Source organism: Stigmatopora nigra, chromosome 4 (genome assembly GCF_051989575.1).
Source record: "Stigmatopora nigra isolate UIUO_SnigA chromosome 4, RoL_Snig_1.1, whole genome shotgun sequence".
Taxonomy (NCBI): domain Eukaryota; kingdom Metazoa; phylum Chordata; class Actinopteri; order Syngnathiformes; family Syngnathidae; genus Stigmatopora; species Stigmatopora nigra.
In genome coordinates, this window is record NC_135511.1 from 2,549,100 (window position 1) to 2,574,462 (window position 25,363).

The window sequence follows — 25,363 nt, forward strand, 5'->3', positions numbered from 1 at the left end:
GCTTTATGAACGGCGGGTTCCCCACACGCCGGTCTTCCTCTCGGGTCAGGAGCACGTTTTTGGCACACACGTTTCCATGGACCAGTTGCTTCTCTTCCTGCAAAAATCATAAACATTTCAACATTTACACTGAAGCTCGCAAGCGGAAGGCAGGGACGGGCCACTCAACTGTAAGAAAAATGACAAATAAAGCGAGCTCATTCCAGATTTGTTTTGGATTGATGCCAACATGGTGAGAACCAAGGAATTTGGCAATCGTCTTGAAGGTGTCATGTGAGAAGTGGAAAAAAGTTCATTCTGATAAACTAATGGATGTGCTCAGGGCCAATTCAGATAATCAATCAATAATTGATTTCATTATGCATCAGTAAATTATCATTTAACTCTACTTTTTTGGTTCGGTCTCAGCACCAAAGCAAAGTTTGATATATACAGCTCTTTATAAGCGGGGGGGGGGGGGGGGGGGGTTACATTGCATAGAATTTGGAGATTAGGTGAAAATACCAGGAAGTTTAGGGCCCAGGCCAGCTGCTTGGCCACCTCCAGCTTCCAGAGGATGTTCAACGAGTTCTTCTTCTTCTTCAAGTAGGTGTCCAGAGAGCCAAACTTCACATACTCCTGCACCATGATGTCTAAGGAAAGACAACATTATTCAGCACATTTTCTTTAAAGTGACCATTATCTCCTAAATACATCTATTTTCTTTTTGGATGAAAAGTTTTCTTCAGTTTGAGAGGTGAGTATTTGTGAGGCAGTGTTGACTTACTCTCCTCGCCACACACGCACACGCCGTAGTTGAGCATCAAGTGCTTATGGGACAGCTGACTCATCATGCTGGCTGCTTCAAAGAAGGACTGTGAAAGGAGAGAAAAAAAGAAAAAAGCTAAGGTGTCAATGACAACAAATAAACAAGGACACAAGCCTGCACTTCTTTTGGACACAAAATAAAGGATATTGAAATGTTTGTTTGCCCAAAAACATGTTTAAAAGTGGGATTGATTAAAAGAGAATTTTACCGCTCCCCCTCACCTCAGAGTAGTTCCTGTGAGCTCGGTCCAGGATTTTCATGACCACTTCGGTTTGATGCACCTGTCCATAGTCACCCAGCTCCTTGCGCACGCCTTTGAAAATTTTCGTAAATGTCCCTTGGCCGAGACTCTCCGCCTGAGTAATTTAAAAAGATTCAGGTTGCCACTGAAGTAAAAAAAAAAAAAAATTGGTAAAATGGGGGAGAAAAAAAACACACAAACTCCAAATCTTCCTTCTTGATAGTGTGAAAGACCATCTGGCTAACTTTGGGTCGACGCAGTAATGGCGAGGAAGGCACTTCGGAAACCTTGTTTCGCCGGCAAACCAACAGACAGGACATTTCTGAGAAGATAAAAAAATGAATTTGAGTATTTTAGTACCTATTTTAAAACAAAAATAAAACTAATGCAAACAAATAAAAATTAACAATTTAGGTGGTTTCTAATATATTATATTCAGGCCTTGTTTTAGCTATCGACAATGTGGATGACTGCTCAGGACGCAATTATTGTGGGAGTACACGAGAACACTCAAAGAAATGTTTTAAATTATATTACCATTTGTCTAGACCGTAATATAAACCTATTGAAGTTCACAGGCAGCACTGTTAGACGCTCAGGGTATCCATGGGAAAGACAGTTGCCACCCCAATCACACCGTTAATAAAATCCACCAAGTTCAGCAGGTTCTGTATAATCTGTCATCATTGCTACACTTAAGCACGCACACATTGACTCATGCACTCTTCATACAAAAGCATGGCTGGGATGGCACTCTGAACTAGCGCATTGCCACCTGAGCTGCTCTATCTCGCATCCAGGTCAAAGGTTTTCTCAGCCGATTGTAGGTTGGCCGAGCCCCTGAATTCCAGCGGCACTGAGCTGCCCTGTAGGAAGCTGGCCAAAGCATCACGGTTGCTATTCCATGGGTGATGCCTCCAGGGCGCAGCCGAAACACCTGCCAGACAGCAAGTGGCCCACGGCTGAATACAAGAAGCCTCCCACAGCCAAGTACAAGAAGCCACTGTTATTGGATGTGGCACTACAGTGTTGGCCTGCACCAGTAGGGGGTGAATGATATTGGAAAAACTGACATTGATCTTTTTGGCAAAGGGTTTGCAATAAAATTATAATTGTTAAAAAAAAAAAATGTTTTTTTTGCATATTACATTATATTGAATTAGTATTATAATTAGAACATATTGAATTAATATTAGGGAAATAAATTGTAAAAAAAGAAAAAGTCATCATATGGCTTATTTTTAAGTTACCTGAATCAGAAGAACTTTTGGCAAGGTAAGGTCGGTGTGAAAACTTGGAAATTGAAAAACTTAAAAAATGTATTCTATTCCCATTGCAAGCAATGCTTCACTCCTGCCAATAATATATTTTATGAGGAAAGAAAATGCATGGGGATATGGAAAAAAAAACACACACCTTTGGATTTCGGGACACAGCACTTGCCGAACTGGAAAGCGAAGCTTTCGGAGTGCACCGTTTCTGTTTGGTAGTAACCCATGAGATCCTTCAGGCTGTTGAAGTTTCTCTTGGTCCCACTGAGGTTGAATTCACCAATGGATGATCTAGTAATCTGGCAATGCTTGTACTCAAATGAGTCATACACCTAGGAGAGAGGTATACAGGGTTTTCCTGACAACAGCAATACCTTACATACAAGCAATTTTAGATACGAGTCAAATTTTGAGCAAATATTTATTTACTTTGGGATACAAGACAAATTTTGATGTACGAGCATACAAGCCAACGTGAGAGGCTGCTTTTGAGAACAACTTGGGAACTGTCTTTCCCTTTACAACTCCCTCGTGTAAATGTCTCTATGAGCACTGGGCAGAGCGTTGCATTTTTTTTTAATTCCCCCCGTTAGTCAGTACAGAATCTTGCTTGCCAATATGAGAGAAGTACTACTTCCCGGGGCAACTTGACAAGTGGTGGTGCGTAATGTGAGGACATTTGTGTGCATCATTTTTGGAATATTTTGAAGGGAAGACAAAAGCAAACAACCATCGATAGGTTCCTTTTGAAACTGCAGATGAAAGTCAGGGAGGAGACGGATTCACAGTTAACCTCAAAGGATAAACTCGTCGGGAAAAAAAAGATGGTGGAAATGTGCATTATTTTTAGGAGACTGGATAATTGCAAAGGTGTATTTACAGGTCTTAAGAAAAAAAAAATCAGATTGCTGCCCGACAGCCAATCAGAAGACAACCCAACAAAACAAAACTAAATTGAAATTCTTTCAATGATTACATTTGAAGTGAGCGGGGATGGCAAAGGATAAACAGTTATTCATTCGGTGTCAGCTATACCATTTGCAATCGCTTGGACATCAAAAGCCATCAATGGTAGCCAGTGAGTTTATGTAAATTATGAAAATGAGTTAATTACTAGTTTGCCACAATTAATCATCCAATTAATTTGGACTGGACATTTATTGCCGTCAATTGTAGCTAACAAGTTAAGATGTGCAGTCATTGCTAGTGGTATTTAAAATGAGTGTACTAAATACAGTGCTACCTCTACTTACAAACGCTTCTATCTAAAAAATATTAGGGTTCCGAAAAGCCTCTATGGGAACCATTTTGTCTCAAGCAACGAAAACAATCCAAGTATTCAATGTCAAACGAAATCAAACATATCCTGAAAAATAAATAATGCAGTTCTTTTCCCAATTTTTGTCAAATATAAATTGACATGCCTTGCGAGAGTTGCTTTCCCATGGACTATCACACAACACCTTGCTGGCCTAAAGTTTGTTAGCAAAAAGATTATTTCTATTGTGCCAGAACAGAGGTTATTATGCTGTAGAAGAGAGCCAGCTTGTGTTTTATGAACAAAAGCTCCTTTTTTTTCTTAATTTCCCATTATTTTAGGAAATATATATTCAAAATGATTTGCTGAGAACCTTAATTCAAAGATTAATCTCAGTGTTTTCTATGCTAGTCTGAATTTTCTGGAGTAGGATTACAATTTCCTTTTATAACTACTTATTTTCTTCTGTCATTATAGTACTTACTGTTATAACTACTCGTTCGGCTAACTCTACGTTCGGCCAGATGCCCCCTCGGCGAGTTGGCCCTCGCCAGATGTCAGTCGGCTAAATGTCTTTAGGCAAGTAGACCGTGTGCCTACAGGCAGTGACACATGTTAGCAAGGTACAGTCAGAAGACCTACGACCTACCAATTGCCCTGTAGAAGAAAAAACAAAAGTGTCCCCTGAGGTACTAGCGGAGTTGACTGTGTCAGGAGCAGCCTGCTGCAGCTTTTTCCACTCTCGTTTTTCCCTCTTGCCCTGCCGTTGTGTCCGCGCAGCTGCGCGTGATTCGTAATTAGTCTCCGAGTTGTGTATTTAAACGCCACTGAGTTTAGTATCATTGTCCGATCGTCTGCTTAGATTCCATTACCATGCAGCCACGCTACCTTGCTCCTCGATTCCACTTGTTCTCCCTGTTCTGGTTTGGTTTAGTTTTCGTTGTTTTGTGAGGTCCCTTCTGAGTTATTAAAGTTGTTGTTATGAGCACAAATTGCCCCGTCCTTACCTGCTCCCCCGCGACTGGGTCCTAATCCATCTGACCTCGCCACGACGTCTCCCGTGGACGTAACAGACTGAACTTAAGAAAAGTGTTGCTTTTCTTAAAGATCTCAGTGCAGAAATAGCTCAGGTCAAAGAGACACTACAGCAGTCTAGGTTTAAGCCTCAGTCCTACCTCGCACCCTCAGTTAGAAGACCAGTTAGGGACCCACAGCAGCCTTCTGTACAACAAAATTACTACTGCCAGCCCCCAGCAACCCACTGAAACACTAGCCACCCTGCTTATGTCCCAAGAAGGTGTTTTGCTTGTCGAACTCTTCGGTTATGCGCAGACTATAGAGACCCAAATGTGTGTGTGTGTGTGTGTGTGTGTGTGCATACCTCAACGGCGAACGTCAGAAAGTACTTGTCAAAATCCTTGGGGCTGCACCTTAACATATACAAGCCACGCTTGTTAGGACATCGCTGAAGTCGATTAATGGCAAACTCCATCCTGTCAAAAGAGTCATGAATCAAAAAAGCTGTGCCTCCATATAAAAAGGGTTCATTCACCATCACTCACGAGACTGGGCCATGGCAACGGCAAGCAATGGCCTCCACCAGCCTAGGGGGCGCCACGTCTTTGCAAAGGTAATGATGCGCGTCTGCAGTCAGCCGGTAATGGCCATCGATGAGGGACACAAAGGACAGCGCTTCAGAAAGACCGCCGAATTCTAACTCCTGCAAAGATGAAAACAATACATTTGGAAAATTGTAATTTATGTAAAAAAAAAAAGTCTCATTCTTGTTATTGATGGTGTTTGATGATGATTCACTCCGTGGCCTCACAGTTCTAGGGTCGAGTGTTTGATCCCAGATGGGTCCACACTGTGTGGAGTATGCAGGTTCTACCCAGCCCTGCGTGGGTTTTATCCAGGTACTCCAGTTTCCTCCCACATTCCAAAACCACACAGGGTAAATGACTGAATACTAACTAAATTTTCCCTGAGTATGACGGAGAGTGAATGGTTGTCCTTCTTTTTGTGCCATGCGATTGGCTGCCACCAATTCATGATTTCCCCTGACTGGTGCCCAAAGTCAGCAGGGATAGGCTTCACCACTGTTAAAAATATAAATAAATAATTCCAACTTTGGAGTTGCCGTCAATAACAAGTCAAAATACCAATTTGAAACATTCTTCCACTCTAAAATTCAGCACCGATCGACCCCGGAAAAGTATTAACGTTTGAGGGTTAAAAAAAAATAAGACAAAATTGCTTGTGCACCAGGGCGACAGAGGTTGCATTCCTGGCTGTATAATCATCAAAATACTCAGTTTTCAAGTGCCTCATGAACATTGTCCGAATATTTTGTTGTTGTTGTTATCTTTAGTATATACCGTATTTTCACGACTATAAGGTGTTACGATCGCCGCCGCGTAATGCGAGGCGATCGGAGGGGAAGTTGAACCCAGATGCAGAGTCGCCGAAGGAATGGAAAGGTGAGGCAGGTCTGTAGCTCTTGTAGGTTGATTTATTGAACGGGGTAACATAACTTCAACAACTTAGCTTGACCACTCATTACAAACGAAAACAACATGCGGCGGGGCGTCATGGAAACAGCAATGACTACGAGGATTAACAGGAAACGAAACCAGAACTAACCAGTACTACACCAGGACGAAACCAGAACTAAACCAGTACTACACCAGGCGATCCAACGGCGTCCACAGAAAGTCACAATGCTTAAATACCAAAAATAATCCAATCACGTAACTAGCCACAGGTGATAACTATCATGACGTCATGTCAGGAGAGGCGATCCAGCGACTCCTGACATAAGGCGCACATAGAAGTCTTAAATTTTCTCCAAAATAGACAGGGCGCCTTATAATCCAATGCGCTTTATATATGGACCAAAACTAAAATTGTTATCACGATAAAATAAAATAAATCAGTCGATAAAACAACTACGGCAAGCAGCCCCCGACTCTACTATTTTCCCGTAGACAAAGTACTGCGCAGTGAATGCTGGGATATGTATTAGTTATTTTGTCAATACACCCAATGGATTGTGGCCTGGCGATCGGAATCAACACTAGCTAGCTACTATTTGCGAATGGATTGTGGCCTGGCGATCGGCATCAACACTAGCTAGCTACTATTTGGGAATGGATTGTGGCCTGGCGATCGGCACTAACACTAGCTAGCTATGCCTGGCTGCGTCTAAAAGAACGGTGCGTCCTTTGCGTGTGTAAAATACAGAAATAGTACTCGTTATTGACACCGCGGGTAAAAATACGATGTGCTTAATAGTCGTGAAAATACGGTAATTAAGCAGAAATAAAATATGCTATGAAGTCTTCCAAAATGTCATATGAAGTTCTAGAAATTTGCCAATTCTGAAAATCCCTGATTTGAGTGATTGCGTTCCTGGTGACAGTGAGCAATTTGTGGCAAAATAAGCACTTGCTACAATGCTACACTGTACTCCTCAAGGTGGCAATATGACATGCAACATCAAGGGAAAGCAACTTCAAAATGAGCTGTAGCAGTGATGAAGCAAATTTATTTTTCTTTATATTTCTAGATAGGGTGCTGAGAAATATTGTGTAACGAGCATTTTCAAGGACTGTATGCATTTTTCTTCAAACCATGATAAAACGACCGTAAAATCCAATCCATTTTGTAGGATTCCGTGGACCTGTACGAACCCTAGATTAAAAATAATCTGTTGGAGGAATACTCTCTCCGATCACTTTGGCTAATGGATTGTTTTGTTTATGTTTTCACATTCCTTCAAAATAAAACTCCCTTTTAATGGTGAGAGCAAATTACCAGGTTCTTGCCGTCCTGCTTGTTGATAACGACCAGGTGGCTGCCCGCGGCGGCTTCTTTACTGGCATGTTTTATGCTGATGTCAACAACTTCTGGAAAATCGCATAGCGTCTGCAGCTCCTTCACAATAACATAGGAGTCAAGCAGACTTCTGCAGGAACAAAGGACAACAATGGTAGACGGACCTGTTGCGAAAGTTTTAGATTTTCTCGGCACCACTGGATGCCGGTGTCAGCTGCCACCAGCAGGACCAGAGGACCACCAGCCGCCTCGCGAACTTGAAAAGTCTCGGTGTAGAAGGCCTGCTCCAGCGACTCCATGGTGATCAGGTATTTGAGCTTGAGATCGCGTGCGGTGGTGTGATACTGGCTGAACTGCTGCACAAAACGTTTGAAACGGAAACGGATGCGCTTGCGAGTCAGGAAGCTGCAATCCTGGATGTGTGCGCGCATGTCCTTTGGTAAAAACGACTTGTAGCTGTGTGGACAAAAGCACAAAACAGAGTCCCCCCGCCACCCCCAAAATTCAACAAATAGTGACCCAAATATACTTTTAGGGGCTTGTTTTGAATAACACACCGGAAATAGGAGCAAACTGGAATTCATTCTGGTTGGGAAACATTGATCTGAAGATGTTTTAAATTAAGATACCTTATAGTGCGGTAGATCTCCAGCGATGACATTTGCTTCTCCTTGGCTGTGCGCGTCATGTCCAGCACTGCCAAGCCTAGGCACTCCTCCTGGTTCTCGTGGGAGTTAGAAATCTTGACCGCACCAGTGATAAAATCATTCCTCCACTGAGGGCGAATCAACAATATATGGAAATCAGTCCATTAGTTATGCAGTGATATTTTTGTTGAGTTTATTACTTTTTAACCTAAATGAACTTATATTCCTATACACACACTACACATTACATTACACTCAATTTAAACCTTCTTGTGCAATAGCCAAGGCAAAGAGTTTAATATATTCCACCGCGGCTTTCGGCAAACTTCCCGCTTCTACACACGAATTGGCGAGCCATCTGAGTTACGCGTACACTAATGTTTTTTGATTATTTCGTGCTTAGTATCGATTTTCATCATACGCCTTTTCTTCGCACTCCCCTTCATTACACTGGCTTGCATTGGATCCAGTTTCCCTTAAATCTGCACTGACTAACGCAAAAAAAAAAAACAAGGAGAAAAATGCAACACCCAGTGCTCATAGAGATCTTTGCACGAGGGAGATGCGCCAAAGTAGACAGTGCGGTGAAATTATAGAGCCTTTCGTAGCCTGGCCACCTGGCTGTCTCGAATGCTCGTACCTCAAAATTTGTCTTGTCTCTCCATGTAAATATTTGCATGGAATTTTTTCTCAAATTCCTCATAGGTCAGGGCACTCATGTCAAGTTATTACTGTAAAGTAATACCTTGACATACAAGTGGCTCGACATACGAGGAATTTGAGATACAAGTCAAATTCCGAGAAAATATCTAACATTGAGATACGACAAATTTTGAGGTACCAGCAGATGCTACTTATCGATTTTTCAATTATCGTGTCCATGTCTGGTCTACCATATCCACGACATTCGATATAGCGATTCTCAGCGGAGCATTCATATAACCCAGGGGTCGGGAACCTTTTTGATGAAGAGAGCCATAAACAATTCATATTTTCAAACATTATTCCTTGAGAGCCATACTCAGAATTTAAAAGTAAAAATACATGAAAATGTGAGCATTTATTTTTCATTTCACCGCTTTGAAAGTAAAAAATAGGCTGAATTCTTTTGAGAACATTATTTCACTGTTGCGACTCAATGAGAGTATGCATGCAGAAGAGTCTAATGAAGAAAAATTATGATTTAATGAAGAAAAAATATGATTTAAAAAGGCGCTAGCGATAGTTTCAGCACCACAGTGCCGGCGTGACACTCCAATTGATGCTTTCGGGACTTAGGTCTCTCACCAGCGCTTGCCATATTTTACCACACAGGTTCGGGGAGAGCCATATACACCCATTAAAAGAGCCACATATGGCTCCCGAGCCATAGGTTCCCTACCCCTGATATAACCTTTTGAGATCCAAAGTATCGTGACATATAACAGTTTCAATATATTGTATCCCCCCTAATTATGACCTTACCTGATGAAAGAGGTACGACATGACATGATCATCCAGCACAGGACTTTCGGATCCTTTAGTCACGCCGTATCGATAAGCCCGGCACGCCACACCGCTGTACCAGCCAGGGTAGTAAAATCTGCAATAAATTCACGACATGCAAGGTGACTGGATTTGTTTGGAACTCCCAACTTTATTGGTACACAATACCTTATTCGAAAAAACAAATCCTCTGAGGCAGATTCATCCAGATGAAAAATGTGGCTGGGCGGGAACCATAGGCAGTCTCGCTCTCTGAAGAGGCCGAAAAGGCTGCAGTAAAGAGGTGATATGCCTGCAGACACAAAACACATTACATGGATATGTAGTGCCTCCATCCTCCAATTTCATCAAAGGATGTCCCAGTTCACGGGGATGAATACAGTGGTACCTACACTTACAAATGCTTCTACATACAAAATATTCAGGTTGAGAAAAGCCTAAGTAAAGAAAAGGACTAATGGGAAATCCTTTGTTCCAAGATTCAATAAAATCTGAGTTACGAAACTTCAAATGTAATTCAACAGGACGTGAAACGTAAATACACTTCCTGAGTCTGGTATTTTTTTTTTTTTTTTCGTGGTCCAGTCATTTTCTCATTGGCTTTCTCCGACCCGGAAGGAAGCTGCATGTCCAAGATGACGGAACCAAGGTCGGAGAGTTAGTCTCTGGAGCCATCGCGTTGAACCGCAAAAACAGCGGTGGCACTAATGTATTTGATGAATCTGCAAAATTCCATGTTAATGTGGGTGTTAAAATTTTTACTAATGAAAGGGCAATAAGGAGCAATCCACCGATTGACGATGTGAATGGCAGTCATGACAGTCGCTGTATGGCCCCCCGTGTCTGGACTTTGGCGCCTGTAGAGGGGATATCTGTCGCCGTCAGTCTGAGTAGAATTTATGAACTGACGCGGATATTTGTAGGAGCCCGTTTGTCCATTTTTGCAACACGACTGGTTTCTGTACCCAGGCCCGCAAGGACCATGTACCATTGCGGTTGTAATAATATTGCATAATAGTGAACCATGGGATCCAAAATGGGATCAGGAATGTCTGCTGAGATTATCTTGTCAATGTCGTTTGCTGGAATTCGATCGTAAAGCGAGATGAGGGCATGGGCATGTGGGAGTCATCTTTTTTGCCACTCAACGGTGTACATGTAACACTTGACAGGACCGAAACAGTGACTCTTGACCACGACGTCCATTAGTTTGCACAGTTTCAGCCAGAAGACGCGAGCAATAACGTAAGGTTGGTCATGGGGCTCCATGCCCGGAGGTAGTTCTGTATTTCAGGCCATGTGGGATTGCAGGTGAACATATGAAGAGGTCCGGTCGGCCGTAGTAACGGACGTACGTCATAGTGTCTTGCGTACGCGTGCTCATTTAACGCGGACCTCCAGTGTACGTGGATGGGAGAATAGTGAGCTTCCCAACATCGTCTGGGTTGGTTTCCTTTTGCAAACCGTCAGGAAAGTGGATGTATGTGGCTGATCGTAATTTCTTTTGGTTTAGCCCAGGGGTGTCAAACTCCCTTTGATCTGCGGGCCGAATACACCTTAATTTGAGATCAAGCGGGCCGGACCAGTAAACTCATTGCAAAATTACATAGAACTAACAATAGGCCCACTTTTTTCCTTTGTATTAGTCACTAATACTAATAATTAATGCAAAGAATGAGTAAATTATCAAATTGTTTATTAACAGACTTTTCCTTTTACATTATGAACAATATATTATGAACAAGAGAATAACATAAGAACATATATAAATGTCAATTCATGTTGTCTGCGCGCACTAAAACACTGCGCCCCTAGCGGATAATAAAAGAACTACACATTTTAAAGAAAATTCATTTTTTTTTTATACAATGCAGCTTTCTTCCTCGGGCCGTACCAAACCACCAGACGGGCCGTATGGTTGACACCGCTGGTTTAGCCTGATGAAAAACAGCCTTTCCGTCTCCATTTTAATGGCAACGTGAACTATGAACTGTTGCAGCAGTTGCTTGCCACGTAGGATGGCGTTGAACTCACCATCTGAAACCATGAGTCACTAGGTGTAGTTAGCCCGGCAGGAAACTGTTTTGGGGTTCGTTGTCGCACGGCGCGTGGTCGTATGGCAAGGAAAGCCATCCTCGCTGTAAGGGAATAGAAGTGGATATTGGAAGGGGTCGTACGCCGGGTGTTTCATTTATTCTGTGAAGGCTTCCACCCCTTGCTTGAATGATAATGTGACGTTTGTCAGTGTGCTCCGCTTGAATGACAACAGACACCTTGTTGAGGGTGGGTGCATTAAAATGCCGTTCGTGCTCCCCAGCAGGACATTTGTTAGCGTAAATGACAATGAAAAGTCGGGCGATGGAGGCTTTGAATGGGCAAATGTAATGGTTTGTGGTGCATAGCATCTCCTGCCATGGACTATATCCATGTGTCTCGGATAAGATGCGTCAGGGTCATCGTTTGTGATACCTAACGGCTGTCTGGCCTGTTGGAGGTAGTCACTGACTAAGTACAGCTGCAAGAATGACGGTGCAATATTTTCCTCAGGAAAAAGCAGGCCTTTTAAGTGATACACTTGTCCCTGAACCTTGAAGCTAGGCATCTAACCTTGCTCCCGCACTTTGTTTGCTCCAAAAGAAGTCATCTGAAAGTAGCAGTTGAAACGGCGGATGAACTTTTGGTATTTTGAGTCTTCAGTTAATCCTTTAAGCAATTCACACAGAGGTTGGGGTGGTTCCTGGAGGGGGGCGGGGTTTGGGCAGACCTTCCCATAGGAGCAGCAGACGTTGTCGCGCTCTGCTGTCCACCTTTTAGCCTGGCAATATTGGCACACACAATCCATAGAACTAATACGGAGGTCTGTCCGAGAGAGGTAGTCATAGCCTGGTTTATAGTTGAATGCCTGAAGAGACCAAAAGGCAGTAGTTGGGCATACGTTGCTGCGTACAGATGTCTGGGAAGCCCTCTCAGCGCCAGTTGATTCAGCGTCTCGGGTGTGTCTTAGAGCCCTTTGCACAAATGTCTCAGCAGCTCTGGCCAATGATGTGGAGGCTGCATTGGACGCTCGTCTACGGGCTGTTTTGTTTCACTGCATGTCTCATTCCGCCGAGAAGCAGAAGTGGAAGCCGCTTTCGTTGCGCGGCGGCGGACCGTAATTCGGCTGGTTTATTAGCTCGGGCGAAAGCGGTGCACGCAGCGTTCAACAACAAAAACGGCCATTTCTGTGGGTTGGGGGGCTCTCACCGACTGCAGTACTCCGGCAGGTTCTCACTGCAATGGTATCAGCTGCTCTGTAAGCGGAAGTGGTGTCCGCTGATCTCCGAGCTAACATTTATGACAGTTTAAAAACATGTCGAATTTGGTGTGAATCAGACAAAAAAAAAATCTGAACACTTGATTTTTGCATGTTGGGTGTGTTCTGTAATACTATTATATATATGTGTGTATTTAATCATTTTTGTATTAAATCATTCTTCAAATTGTCCGAAGAGAACTCGGGGTTGTAACCAGTCACATAGTCCTCTCACAAGGACTGTTTATCTGACATCTCGCCCAGTCCCGGGCTCCAAGGACTGTTGATCTGGGTATGCAACGAAGAATCGTCAAGGACTCTTGATACCAGCAGATGGATATCGATCACCTCCAGGAACACTCGGATAGTGTTCCTACATCGTGACGCACTTCGCGCTTCTTTATGTAATTGCTATGCCAAATGAATGTGTGATTGTTTAAATTCAAAAGAAGTTTGTTTTTAGTTTCCTCTTTTTATTATTGTTAAATTGTCAGGAGTCGCTGGATAGCCTCTCCTGACATGACGTCACGATAGTTATCAGCCGTGGCTAATTACGTGATTGGATTATTTTTGGTATTTAAGCATTGTGACTTTCTGTGGACGCGGTTGGAGCGTCTGGTGTAGTACTGGTTAAGTTCTGGTTTCGTTTCCTGTTAATCCTGGTAGTAATTGCTGTTTCCATTTGACGCCACGCCGCATGTACTTTCGTTTGTAATGAGTGGACAAGCCAAGTTGTTTAAGTTATGTTACCCCGTTTATTAAATCAACCTACAAGAGCTACAGATCTGCCTCACCTTTCCATTCCTTCGGCGACTCTGCATCTGGGTTCAACTTCCCCTCCGATCGCGTCGCACTAAGCGGCGGCGATCGTAACAGCACGATCCAACCAATATGGACCCAGCGGAGCGCCACCCACGCTCGCGCCGACGCATTCGGCAACGCAAACCATCCACCTCGAAGACACCGGACTGCTTGGAATGTATAAGAAACCCCTCAGAATCGTTTAGGAATTTTGTAATGGACACACCGTGGTGCGGGGCTCTCAGGCACATCATTAGTAGAGATGAGCCACAACTGGTAGAAAAGTTAGAGCCGCAGCGTACTCATACGCCCCACCACTGCTATGCACGTCGCCCTGGGAAGCCTTTACCGTTTCATCATGATGCCCAGGTGCGTACAACCACCAGAGAGCGCCCAAGTTATCTTATGCCTATGCCCAGAGGAATTGATTCACCATGGAGGGAGCCTGAAGAGTCTGGTGAGGAGGACATCATTGAGGAAATTGATTTTTTCGCTGGCGTTTCGGAATCCGATGATGAATTCTTTGACCAATTCGGACCCCGAGACCTTCCACTGGAGGAGGATTATCCCGATTGTTCCCCCGATAATTCCTATTACAAATACCCCGACCAGCAATTGCAGAGTGGGCTGGCCACCAATTGTGGGGCGCGGCGTGGTGGCGGGGGTGCTGTGCAGTCCTCCCAGAGGAGGCGCCGAGCGCCACGCCGTAGAGCGAAGCGAAAGCAATGCCCGGACACACTAACCACTGTCCAAGTTACGCGCCCGCCCACGTCCTTCCAAGCTCCTTTTCCGACCACGTCCCTCCAAGCTCCTTTTCCGACCACGTCCCTCCAAGCTCCTTTTCCGACCACGTCCCTCCAAGCTCCTTTTCCGACCACGTTCCTCCAAGCTCCTTTCCAAGTGCCCGAAGTTACTCGGCCGACCACGCCTTTCCAAGTGCCCGAAGTTACTCGGCCGACCCCGCTGTACCAGCAGCTCCTAAGGACTATGCAGCCCTCCCCGTTCCAAGTGGCCGAAGTCACTCGGCCGACCACGCTTTTCCAAGTGCCCGAAGTTACTCGGCCGACCCCGCTGTACCAGCAGCTCCTAAGGACTATGCAGCCCTCCCCGTTCCAAGTGCCCGAAGTCACTCGGCCGACCACGCCTGTCCAAGTGGCCGAAGTTACTCGGCCCAGCGCGCCGTTTCAAGTGCCCCAAGCTCCTGTGCCAAGGCCATGCAAATTACTCCCGTTGCCCTTGGGGTCGCCGGTCGCACCCGTACCGAAGCCACGGATCAGGTTTCTGGTGACGGACGGCCAATCTAGCACCGCTCCCCCAAGCACCGCTCTCCCTAGCACCGCTCTCCCTAGCACCGCTCTCCCTAGCACCGCTCTCCCTAGCACCGCTCTCCCTAGCACCGCTCTCCCAAGCACCGCTCTCCCAAGCACCGCTCTCCCAAGCACCGCTCTCCCAAGCACCGCTCTCCCAAGCGCCTGCCCGTCCAGCGCCTGCCCGCCCAGAAGTGGCGACGATGCTCCGGCGCTCGATGAAGACGGGGCCGGCGACGTCGAGAGTGGTATTTCGCCGGAGTCCCTGGAAGATGGGACTGGTGACATCGAGAGAGGCAATTCGCCGGAGTCCCTGGAGGAAGGGGCTGGCGACGTCGAGAGTGCCAATTCGCCGGTGCCCCTGGAGGAAGAAGCCGGTGACGTCGAGAGAGGCAATTCGCCGGAGTCCCTGGAGGAAGGGGCTGGCGATGTCGAGAGTGCCAATTCGCCGGTGCCCCTGGAGGAAGAAGCCGGTGACGTCGAGAGTGGTAATTCGCTGGTGCCTCTGGAGGAGGAAGCCGGTGACGTCGAGAGTGGCAATGCGCCGGAGTCCCTGGCAGTAGGGGCTGGCGACGTCAAGTGTGGTAAGTCGCCGGAGTCCCTGGCAGTAGGGGCTGGCGACGTCAAGTGTGGTAATTCGCCGGAGTCCCTGGAAGGAGGGGCTGGCGAGGTCAAGAGTGGTAATTCGCCGGAGTCCCTGGAAGAAGGGACTGGCGACGTCGAGAGAGGCAATTCGCCGGAGTCCCTGGAGGAAGGGGCTGGCGACGTCGAGAGTGCCAATTCGCCGGTGCTCCTGGAGGAAGAAGCTGGCGACGTCAAGAGTGGTAATTCGCCGGTTCTCCTGGAGGAAGAAGCCGGCGACGTCCAGAGAAGCAATGATCCGGGTTCCTGGGAGACGAGGGCTGTCCACCCCCCGAGCAAACAGGGTAAGGTGCCCGACCGTACTAAACTTCTAATATTTCCTGAAGGCAGGCAGTTTGGCAAAGACTTAAGGGACCAGCTGGGATGCCTGCCGGACCGACCACTGCCTCATCTCGTTTCTGGCCGGCGCGGACGCCCGCCGGATCGACCTCAGCCTCGTCTTGTATCCGGCCTGCGCGGACGCCCGCCGGATCGACCACAGCCTCGTCACGTTCTTGGCCGGCGCGGACGCCCGCCGGATCGACCACAGCCTCGTCTCGTTTCTGGCCGGCGCGGACGCCCGCCGGATCGACCACTGCCTCGTCTCGTTCCTGGCCGGCGCGGACGCCCGCCGGACCGACCACAACCTCGTCTTGTTTCTGGCCGGCGCGGACGCCCGCCGGATCGACCACCGCCTCGTCTCGTTTCTGGCCGGCGCGGACGCCCGCCGGATCGACCTCAGCCTCGTTTCGTTTCTGGCCGGCGCGGACGCCCGCCAAACTTGCCACCGACTCGTCTAGTTTCTGGCCGGCGCGGACGCCCACCGGATCGACCACAGCCTCGTCTTGTTTCTGACCGGCACGGACGCCCGCCAAACTTGCCACTGCCCCGGCTTTTTTCTGGCCGACACGGACGCCCGCCAGACTTGCCTCTGCCCCGTCTTGTTTCTGACCGGCACGGACGCCCGCCAGACCTGCCACTGACTTGTCTCGTTTCTGGCTGGCGCGGACGCCCGCCGGAGCGACCTCTCCGTCTGTTCTTGGGTTGGTGTGGAAGACCACCGGACAATTCTAGATCAAGCACCCACCCTCCCTGCTTGTTCCCGTTTCTCATGTTGTAATTGACCTTGGGACGTCTAGAATCCGTCCCTTAGAGGGGGTGTACTGTCAGGAGTCGCTGGATAGCCTCTCCTGACATGACGTCACGATAGTTATCAGCCGTGGCTAATTACGTGATTGGATTATTTTTGGTATTTAAGCATTGTGACTTTCTGTGGACGCGGTTGGAGCGTCTGGTGTAGTACTGGTTAAGTTCTGGTTTCGTTTCCTGTTAATCCTGGTAGTAATTGCTGTTTCCATTTGACGCCACGCCGCATGTACTTTCGTTTGTAATGAGTGGACAAGCCAAGTTGTTTAAGTTATGTTACCCCGTTTATTAAATCAACCTACAAGAGCTACAGATCTGCCTCACCTTTCCATTCCTTCGGCGACTCTGCATCTGGGTTCAACTTCCCCTCCGATCGCGTCGCACTAAGCGGCGGCGATCGTAACATAAATACCTTAATTGTTATTATAATTGCAGATGTCGTTTTTGCTTACGCATGTTGGATTAATCAATAACCTTGTAATTGTTTTGATTTATGGCTTTAAAGCCGTAAGAGAAATTACTGTTCGAGAAGATACTTCGGAGACCGGGAGGAAGTCTTGATGTATTTTCCCATATAAGGTTGTTTACCAAGATACCTATTTAATTAAATGTCAATAATTAAATCAGATGTCTGCCTGTAGTGTTTAATAATTATATCAAAAGTGTAATTATTAATGAACCTATCATTTTGTCCTTCGAGCGTTGTAGGTCAACATGCCGAAGCGGGAACCCAGGCTGTTCGACATCCGGAAAGAGACCGTGCGCATGGCGTCTTCAAGACCCTTTGCGGGCTGGATTTTTCGACGGGGGTGCCTGGATTCTCAACGGTTGAAGACTAATCCTGCTGGAGGGAGACATCTGGGGTCATCTCTGGTAAGTCCACATAAATGTCTGCATGTTGTGACGGAGACTCCAAATGCGCGAAAGGGGCATTTCATGTGATGGTCCATTTTGAGAAATGTGACTCGCGTCCTGGGGACGGCGATTTTTTGAAAAACCTGTTGATACTAGTCTCTGGTAGGTAGATTTGGGGCCGTTTGTTGGAAAGAGTCCTGTGCTGTGGGTAGGCACAAATTTAGGCAACGTTGTATGGTGTATGTGTGAGTTCTGAAGTAAGGAGAAAATAAAGATAAACCTAGGAAAAACAATCGAAGGGTAGGAAAAGGAAAAAAGTTAACTGTGTGAGGCCCACGAACTCACTACAAAAAAGTAAAAATGGGGAACACGTGTTGTAAGGCGGTTAGCGATGACGATCCAAAAATGCGTCTGCCGTGTAAGGTTTGGAAATTTATAGAAAAACAAAACGCTTTAAAAATTGGACATCTATATTTATGGATAAATAAATATGGGTTTGCTCCCCTTAAAATGCATGAAATAATAAACCTGTAGGATAATATACGCACTTTCAATACTTTTCAGGGGTGCTTTGACACAAAATGTACCCTATGACACTTCCAGTTGCCTAAAATATAAAATATAACTGTGAATATATAATATACTATAATATATATAATATAATATTTATAATATATATAATACAATATATATAATATAATATATAGAATATAATATATAGAATATAATATATATAATATAATATATATAATATAATATGTATAATGAATATATAGAATATAATATATAAAATAGAATATATAGAATATAATATAATATAAAATATGTAATGTAAAGTAATACAATGCAATGCAAAGCAATGTAATATCTAGAATATAAAATATATAGTGTAATATAATATAATATATAGAATAAAAAATATATAATATAATAAATAGAATACAAAATATATATAATATCATAAATAGAATAAAAAATATATAATATATAGAATAAAAAATAGATAATATAATATAAAGAATATAGATATAGATATTTGTGTTTACTGAGTTGGCAAACTTTCAAATTCTGTTCCCAAAAAAAAGTTTCTTACTGCATGCTTTGGCGGCATTGATGCACAGTTCTTCAGCGAGGTAATCGCCAGCTGTGTAGCACAAGAACTTGCACCCGGACTCTCCCTGGTTGCTATGATAGAAATTAAGCCTCAGAACGGTGGTTTCGGATAGGTTCGTGTCTGGACTCTCCCAATGGGCGTTCCCGTTGTGGTTCTGCACTGCTTCAGGGCACGTGTGCAGGAAGGCATCCATGGCTTTCTGGGAAGCCATCAAAAATCCTCCAACATCTAAAAAAAATATGGTTAAATATTAATTCATTTGATGTCATCAATAGATATCTAAACCATTTTCATCTCCTGAAGCACTAATAAACACGACGGTCGCAAAGGTGCCGGAGTTGAATTGACTCGAAGCATTCTGTCTCCACAAGGTTTAATGTACGGTATGTGATACGCAACCAGCTGGAAACAAAAAAGCAAGGCGGCGTGTTTCGCAGTTATTTATGTTTTTTTGGTGTGCCCATTTGTCTTCTATGGTGTATCACTACTTCGGCGCTTAGAGCCAACCATTTCAGCACTGAAGAAGCAGTTCCCTAACTTCCGCTATTTTTCATGTCTTTGGTTTTGGAGTTTAAACATGGATTTTGACATTTTTATGAAATTTTGTTTTTTATATTTAGAAAAAAAAGTACTATGTAGTGAAGCCACAAAGTGAAGAAGGATCACAATACTCATTTCATCGAAAACGCGGTATGAGCGGCACTTTTCAAGCAGAAAAAGAAAATACATAGATCCTTCACCACTTCGCGGCTGAAGTAGATCATGTTTTATTTTTTATATTAAGTATCAAAAATGTTCATAAAAATGTAAAAGAATCACACTGAAAGCCGCCAGCGGAAGACACATCCCTGTCTCAGATCAGCATTCAATTCAATAAATTTTTAAAAAACAGCTGAAGAAAGGATACTGATACTAACTGATGGGCTACCTTATAGCAGTTCCTGTCGTCCGAAAATAGAGCTCTCGGAGTGAACAGGACAGCCGGGATTCTCGAGGTAGCGCAGCGGACTGTGTGATTTTCCAGAAATGTTAAAAAATGTGAGCTACGGGGGTTGTTATGGCAGTCACAATCGCCGTTTTCCAAAAATAGAGCTTTCTGGGCGAGTAACACAGCTGGACAGCAAGGAGGAGTGAAGTGGAAGTTTAATTTTCCCCAAAACAATGACGGCAAAAAAGATGAAGAAAGTGGTCTTAGTACTTTTCGAAATCGGCAAGAAATTTTCAAGATGGGTGGCAGTTTGAGACAGTGACTCAAAGATTGATAGCAATATGGTCATAGCATCGAATATGGCAATCGCCCTGCCAGCGTTATGTCCTGTACATAAGCATATTTGTACAAAAATAAAAAAACATCGGCCACAACTCCCCATCAGTATGTTCCTTGTGCACAGAAAATCTTTCGGTCAGCAAGCAACATACCCAGCCAGTCAAGCTGTCAGACAAAGTGAAATCTACAGAATAGACTTTGAAGTGCGCCCTATTATAGTAAATATGTGCCGCGTAGCATTTGTATGGTTTATTATCACTTAATAAGGGGATTTTTTCCCCAAAATGATGCAGTTCAAGCGGCAGCCAGTGGCAGTTGCTCCCCAAGTCCTCACTCGTATTTTGAGATTTTTCAGCTTGTTTTTACGTTTTGTTGTTTTGTAATACTTCACTTTATATTTTGTATTCCATACTTCAAGACTTGACTTCAAGTTGTGCAAGAGCCAGTCTTTGTTCTATTAGTTTTTCTAAAATAAATCTGGATATTTTCGGAGCCATTCAGCCATGCCTCCGCTGTCATACACAAGGGATAGCTGTTAACACTACGCAACACCTGGATGCCCCTGGACATCCCTGTGGAGTTAAAGAGGAAGAGAAGAGGATGCAGAGTTGGATTGGATAATTTTATTCATCCCGTATTCTGTAAATGTCGTTGTCACAGTAGCATAAGGGTGAAGATGCAGAAATAGGAAAGGCATTTTAGACAAAAATAGATAGGTAATAAGTAAGTTAATAAATAAATACATGAATACATGTATAAATAAATAAACGTGTTGCTGAATATATATATATATATATATATATATATATATATATATATATATATATATATATATATATATATATATATATATATATATATATATATATATATATATATATATATATATATATATATATATATATATATATATATATATATATATATATATATAGAGAGAGAGAGAGAGAGAGAGAGAGAGAGAGAGAGAGAGATAGATAGATAAATAAATATACACACAGATAGGTATATATACACACACACACACACATATATATATATATATATATATATATATATATATATATATATATATATATATATATATATATATATATATATATATATATATATATATATATATATATATATATATATATATATATATATATATATATATATATATATATATATATATATATATATATATATATATATATATATATATATATATATATATATATATATATATATATATATATATATATATATATATATATATATATATATATATATATATATATATATATATATATATATATATATATATATATATATATATATATATATATATATATATATATATATATATATATATATATATATATATATATATATATATATATATATATATATATATATATATATATATATATATATATATATATATATATATATATATATATATATATATATATATATATATATATATATATATATATATATATATATATATATATATATATATATATATATATATATATATATATATATATATATATATATATATATATATATATATATATATATATATATATATATATATATATATATATATATATATATATATATATATATATATATATATATATATATATATATATATATATATATATATATATATATATATATATATATATATATATATATATATATATATATATATATATATATATATATATATATATATATATATATATATATATATATATATATATATATATATATATATATATATATATATATATATATATATATATATATATATATATATATATATATATATATATATATATATATATATATATATATATATATATATATATATATATATATATATATATATATATATATATATATATATATATATATATATATATATATATATATATATATATATATATATATATATATATATATATATATATATATATATATATATATATATATATATAATATATATATATATATATATATATATATATATACACACATTTACACACCCACACTCTACCACTCTCTACCTCAACCTCGCTCTCTTCTCTCTCGCACTCTCTCGCACTCTCTCTCGCCCTCTCTCTCGCCCTCTCTCTCGCCCTCTCTCTCGCCCTCTCTCTCGCCCTCTCTCTCGCCCTCTCTCTCGCCCTCTCTCTCGCACTCTCTCTCGCACTCTCTCTCGCACTCTCTCTCGCACTCTCTCTCGCACTCTCTCTCGCACTCTCTCTCGCACTCTCTCTCGCACTCTCTCTCTCGCCCTCTCTCTCGCTCTCCCATTAATTTATTAACATATTACCTATTTTTACGTCATTTACGTGTAATTAAATCACAATCATTAATAAGGATTGCAATTGGCCGAAGTTGACAGGGCAGGAAAAACTGATGCATTCAAGACATCTGGTGAAGTTTTCATTTTTTAATTTCACAATTAAGATATGTATGATGAGCACTCCTTGGCAGCCTTTGCATCTAGCAAAGAGCGTAGGTCTCCTCCCATCCCTGTGGTTGGGTATACGTAACGTCGAACTCAACACAACATTTTTATGACAAATCGAGCAACTTTCACCCGTTTTTCAGGGTAGAAAAGGTCCAGCTGGACGTTATTCATATACAGGAGGTTGAAGTCTTACTTGTCAAGTAGTGCAGCTCTTCTGCTTGCTCGCAGCTAGGTAGCCAAACAGCTGCAGACGCAACTTCGACAGCTCACACTCCTCTTTCTATGTCATTTGAAATTAATAAATCCCCCGGCGGATACGGTCTCAAACGTCCCCACGTACATATTCCTGTCACGTCGCTTCTAAAGTGGCTCCTTTGTGGAATCTCAACAAGGCCAATTGCCATGTCACGTCCGCCGAGACACTACACCCTGCAACCCCCCGACGAGCAACTTTATCCCATTGGTTTATCTAGTCAACATAACTTGGAAACGTATGCAATTTCCCCTGGTAGAACAGTTGTACCGGTTTGCAGTCTACGACCTTCTGAATAGAATAACGGTGGGCACATCGAGCTTCAATTCAGTTAACTTGACCACTTGTTGCATCGATGGCTAGCAAGGAAACGGCACAAGTCAACAAGCGGCCTGTTCTCTCAGGCTCCCGCCCCTCGCGCCGGGTTGCCAGATGGGAAAGCCAGTCTGATGTCCATTAGCAACGTAAAACCCGCCCATTTAAATATGACAATCCCCTGTCCAGATGAAATGTTTCCGAAATACAACTAATCTCATGTCATTTTGAGAACCGCTTTATCCTCATTAGGGGGCGGGGGTGCTGTAGCCTATCCCAGCTGGCTTCGGGTCACAAGCGGGGGACAACACCCTGAATCGGTGGCCAGCCAATCACAGGGCACGAGACGGAAAACCATACATTCTCACACCCATGCCTAGGGGCAATTTAGAGTGTCCAATCAGTCTACCATGCATGTTTTTGGAATGAGGGAGGAAAATGGAGTATACAGAGCAAAATATAAAAAGTGCAAACAGAAACTGGTGAAAAAAATGTCTAGATGTATCTTTTAGTCATCCATGGTGCCATCTGGTCTTTGGTTATCTTCACGGAAAGAAACAGTACCACAACCATCGAGATGGGCGGGATTTCATTTCATCATAGTCCTACTCGTATGCTCATTGGTAAAAAAAAAAAAAAAAAATCAGGAGAGGTGGGGTAATAATTAGCCTGTACCCTCTTTTTTTCTACAAATCGGACACTATTTTCAAGTTTAATGATTATCTGGTGCGTCACTGTGGAAGAATGGTCAGCATTTCCGTCTCACAGTTCTGATATAGAGAGTTCAACACCCGGTTTTCGACCTTCTTGTGGGGGGTTTGCAAATTCTTCTTGTGCCTGCGTGGGTTTTCTATGGGTGCTCTGTCTTCGTTTCACATCCCCAAAACAAGCATGGTAGGCTGATAGACCACACCAGATTTTACATAGGTGAGTGTGCACGAATGTTTCAATTTTATATTCTTGATATTATTTTGAATGATTTTCAGATCTATAGTATTATCATTTGGGATGTATAAACACATTTCCATATTCCCTCAGAGAAAAAAATAATGGAATGGTTATAATGAAAAAATCCCCTAAAACATGAATGCCACCCCTGCGAAAAGTGTTTCATGCAACATGTAAACTATCCTTTTTATTGTTTCGTAATAATCAATTTGAATCTTTATTTTTTTAAACCCTTAATTTATTGTTCAATTTAAACAAATATGAAGAACAAATGGTGACTCAATGTTTCCCACCTCTTCCCACACATGAAAGCATCTGTCAGCAGTGGGAATTGGAACTCCTTCTGATGAGGGACTCGTTCCCAGAAGACACCACCATCGAAGTCAACTCAACACCGGGTGATGATCGGTTGACAGCTCCGCCACACTATTTTCCAGAATGACCAAGACATGTGGGCGCAAGTCCAAAGACACACCCACATAGTCAATCACCGAACTGCGGCTTAAGGTGTCCTGGTGCCAAGTGAACATATCAACACCCTTATGCTTGAACAAGGTGTTCATTATTGTCAATCCACAAGGAGTGCAAATATCCAGCAATAGAACACCATTCGGATTCCGATCAGGGGTACCGTTCTTCCCAATCACTCCCCTCCAGGTCTCCCTGTCATTGCCCACGTGAGCATGAGGTTCCCCAGCAGAACAGGGGTGTCCCCAGGAGGAGCACTCTCCAGTACCCCTTCCAAGATTCAAAAAGGGTGGCTGCTCTGAGCTCCCATTTGGTGCATACCCACAAACAACAGTGAAGTCCCGTCCCACCACCCGTGGTGGAGGGCTGCTATCCTTTTGTCTCCCGGGTGAACCCCAATTCACAGGCACCAAACTGGGCGGCCACACCTGCATGGCGCCTATCACCGTGAGCAACTCCAGAGTGTAAGTGTCCAACCCCACTCGAGAGGAGTGGTACCAGAACCCAAGCTGACTAACGCCCTTACCATGTTTGAATTTTACCTTTGTGAACTAAACCAGGTTGTTGAGTGAGCTAAATCCATAGCTACCCTTAACCGTGCACTCCATTTTGCTGTCCCTTTCTTTTGCAAGAGAACAAAAAACGAAATTGGCACCTATAGAGAGATGCGCTTACGAGTGACAGTCCAAACCTGAAGCGATCCATTATGCAGAGGAACATGGAAATTCTGCTGCAGAAAGGTACCTCGATGTAAAAGAATCCAGTGTTGACAAATGGAGGAAACTGGAAAATCAGCTTGGGCAAGTCAATGCTGAGTTTCTGCAGATGTAAGGCGAACGGCTTGGGAGTAAACAGATGTTGGTAAACATAGCTATACAAAGATTGGAAGATTGTGGATTCCAGGGCTAGCACTGTTGTTCGTGTTTTTGCCAAAGCATCACTTCCACAAAATTTTA

The 25,363-nt window shown here is 42.8% G+C and overlaps 1 protein-coding gene across 1 annotated transcript in view; it reads right to left on the minus strand.

Moving 5' to 3' along the window:
- Positions 1–23,112, minus strand: part of jak2b (Janus kinase 2b) — a 34,289-nt gene extending 11,177 nt beyond the window's left edge. Inside the window, exons 1-15 of the mRNA XM_077714808.1 lie at positions 22,617–23,112; positions 18,663–18,911; positions 9,716–9,839; positions 9,527–9,644; positions 8,045–8,190; positions 7,580–7,871; positions 7,395–7,514; positions 5,141–5,298; positions 4,960–5,071; positions 2,466–2,652; positions 1,247–1,371; positions 1,030–1,164; positions 767–854; positions 505–632; positions 1–97 (exon numbers count right to left, since the gene is read on the minus strand). The exon at positions 1–97 is cut by the window's left edge and continues 42 nt beyond it. Coding sequence (XP_077570934.1) covers positions 1–97; positions 505–632; positions 767–854; positions 1,030–1,164; positions 1,247–1,371; positions 2,466–2,652; positions 4,960–5,071; positions 5,141–5,298; positions 7,395–7,514; positions 7,580–7,871; positions 8,045–8,190; positions 9,527–9,644; positions 9,716–9,839; positions 18,663–18,894 — 2,062 coding nt within the window. The 5' untranslated portion in view covers positions 18,895–18,911; positions 22,617–23,112. The remainder of the gene's footprint in view (positions 98–504; positions 633–766; positions 855–1,029; positions 1,165–1,246; positions 1,372–2,465; positions 2,653–4,959; positions 5,072–5,140; positions 5,299–7,394; positions 7,515–7,579; positions 7,872–8,044; positions 8,191–9,526; positions 9,645–9,715; positions 9,840–18,662; positions 18,912–22,616) is intronic.
- Positions 23,113–25,363: the final 2,251 nt, after the last annotated feature.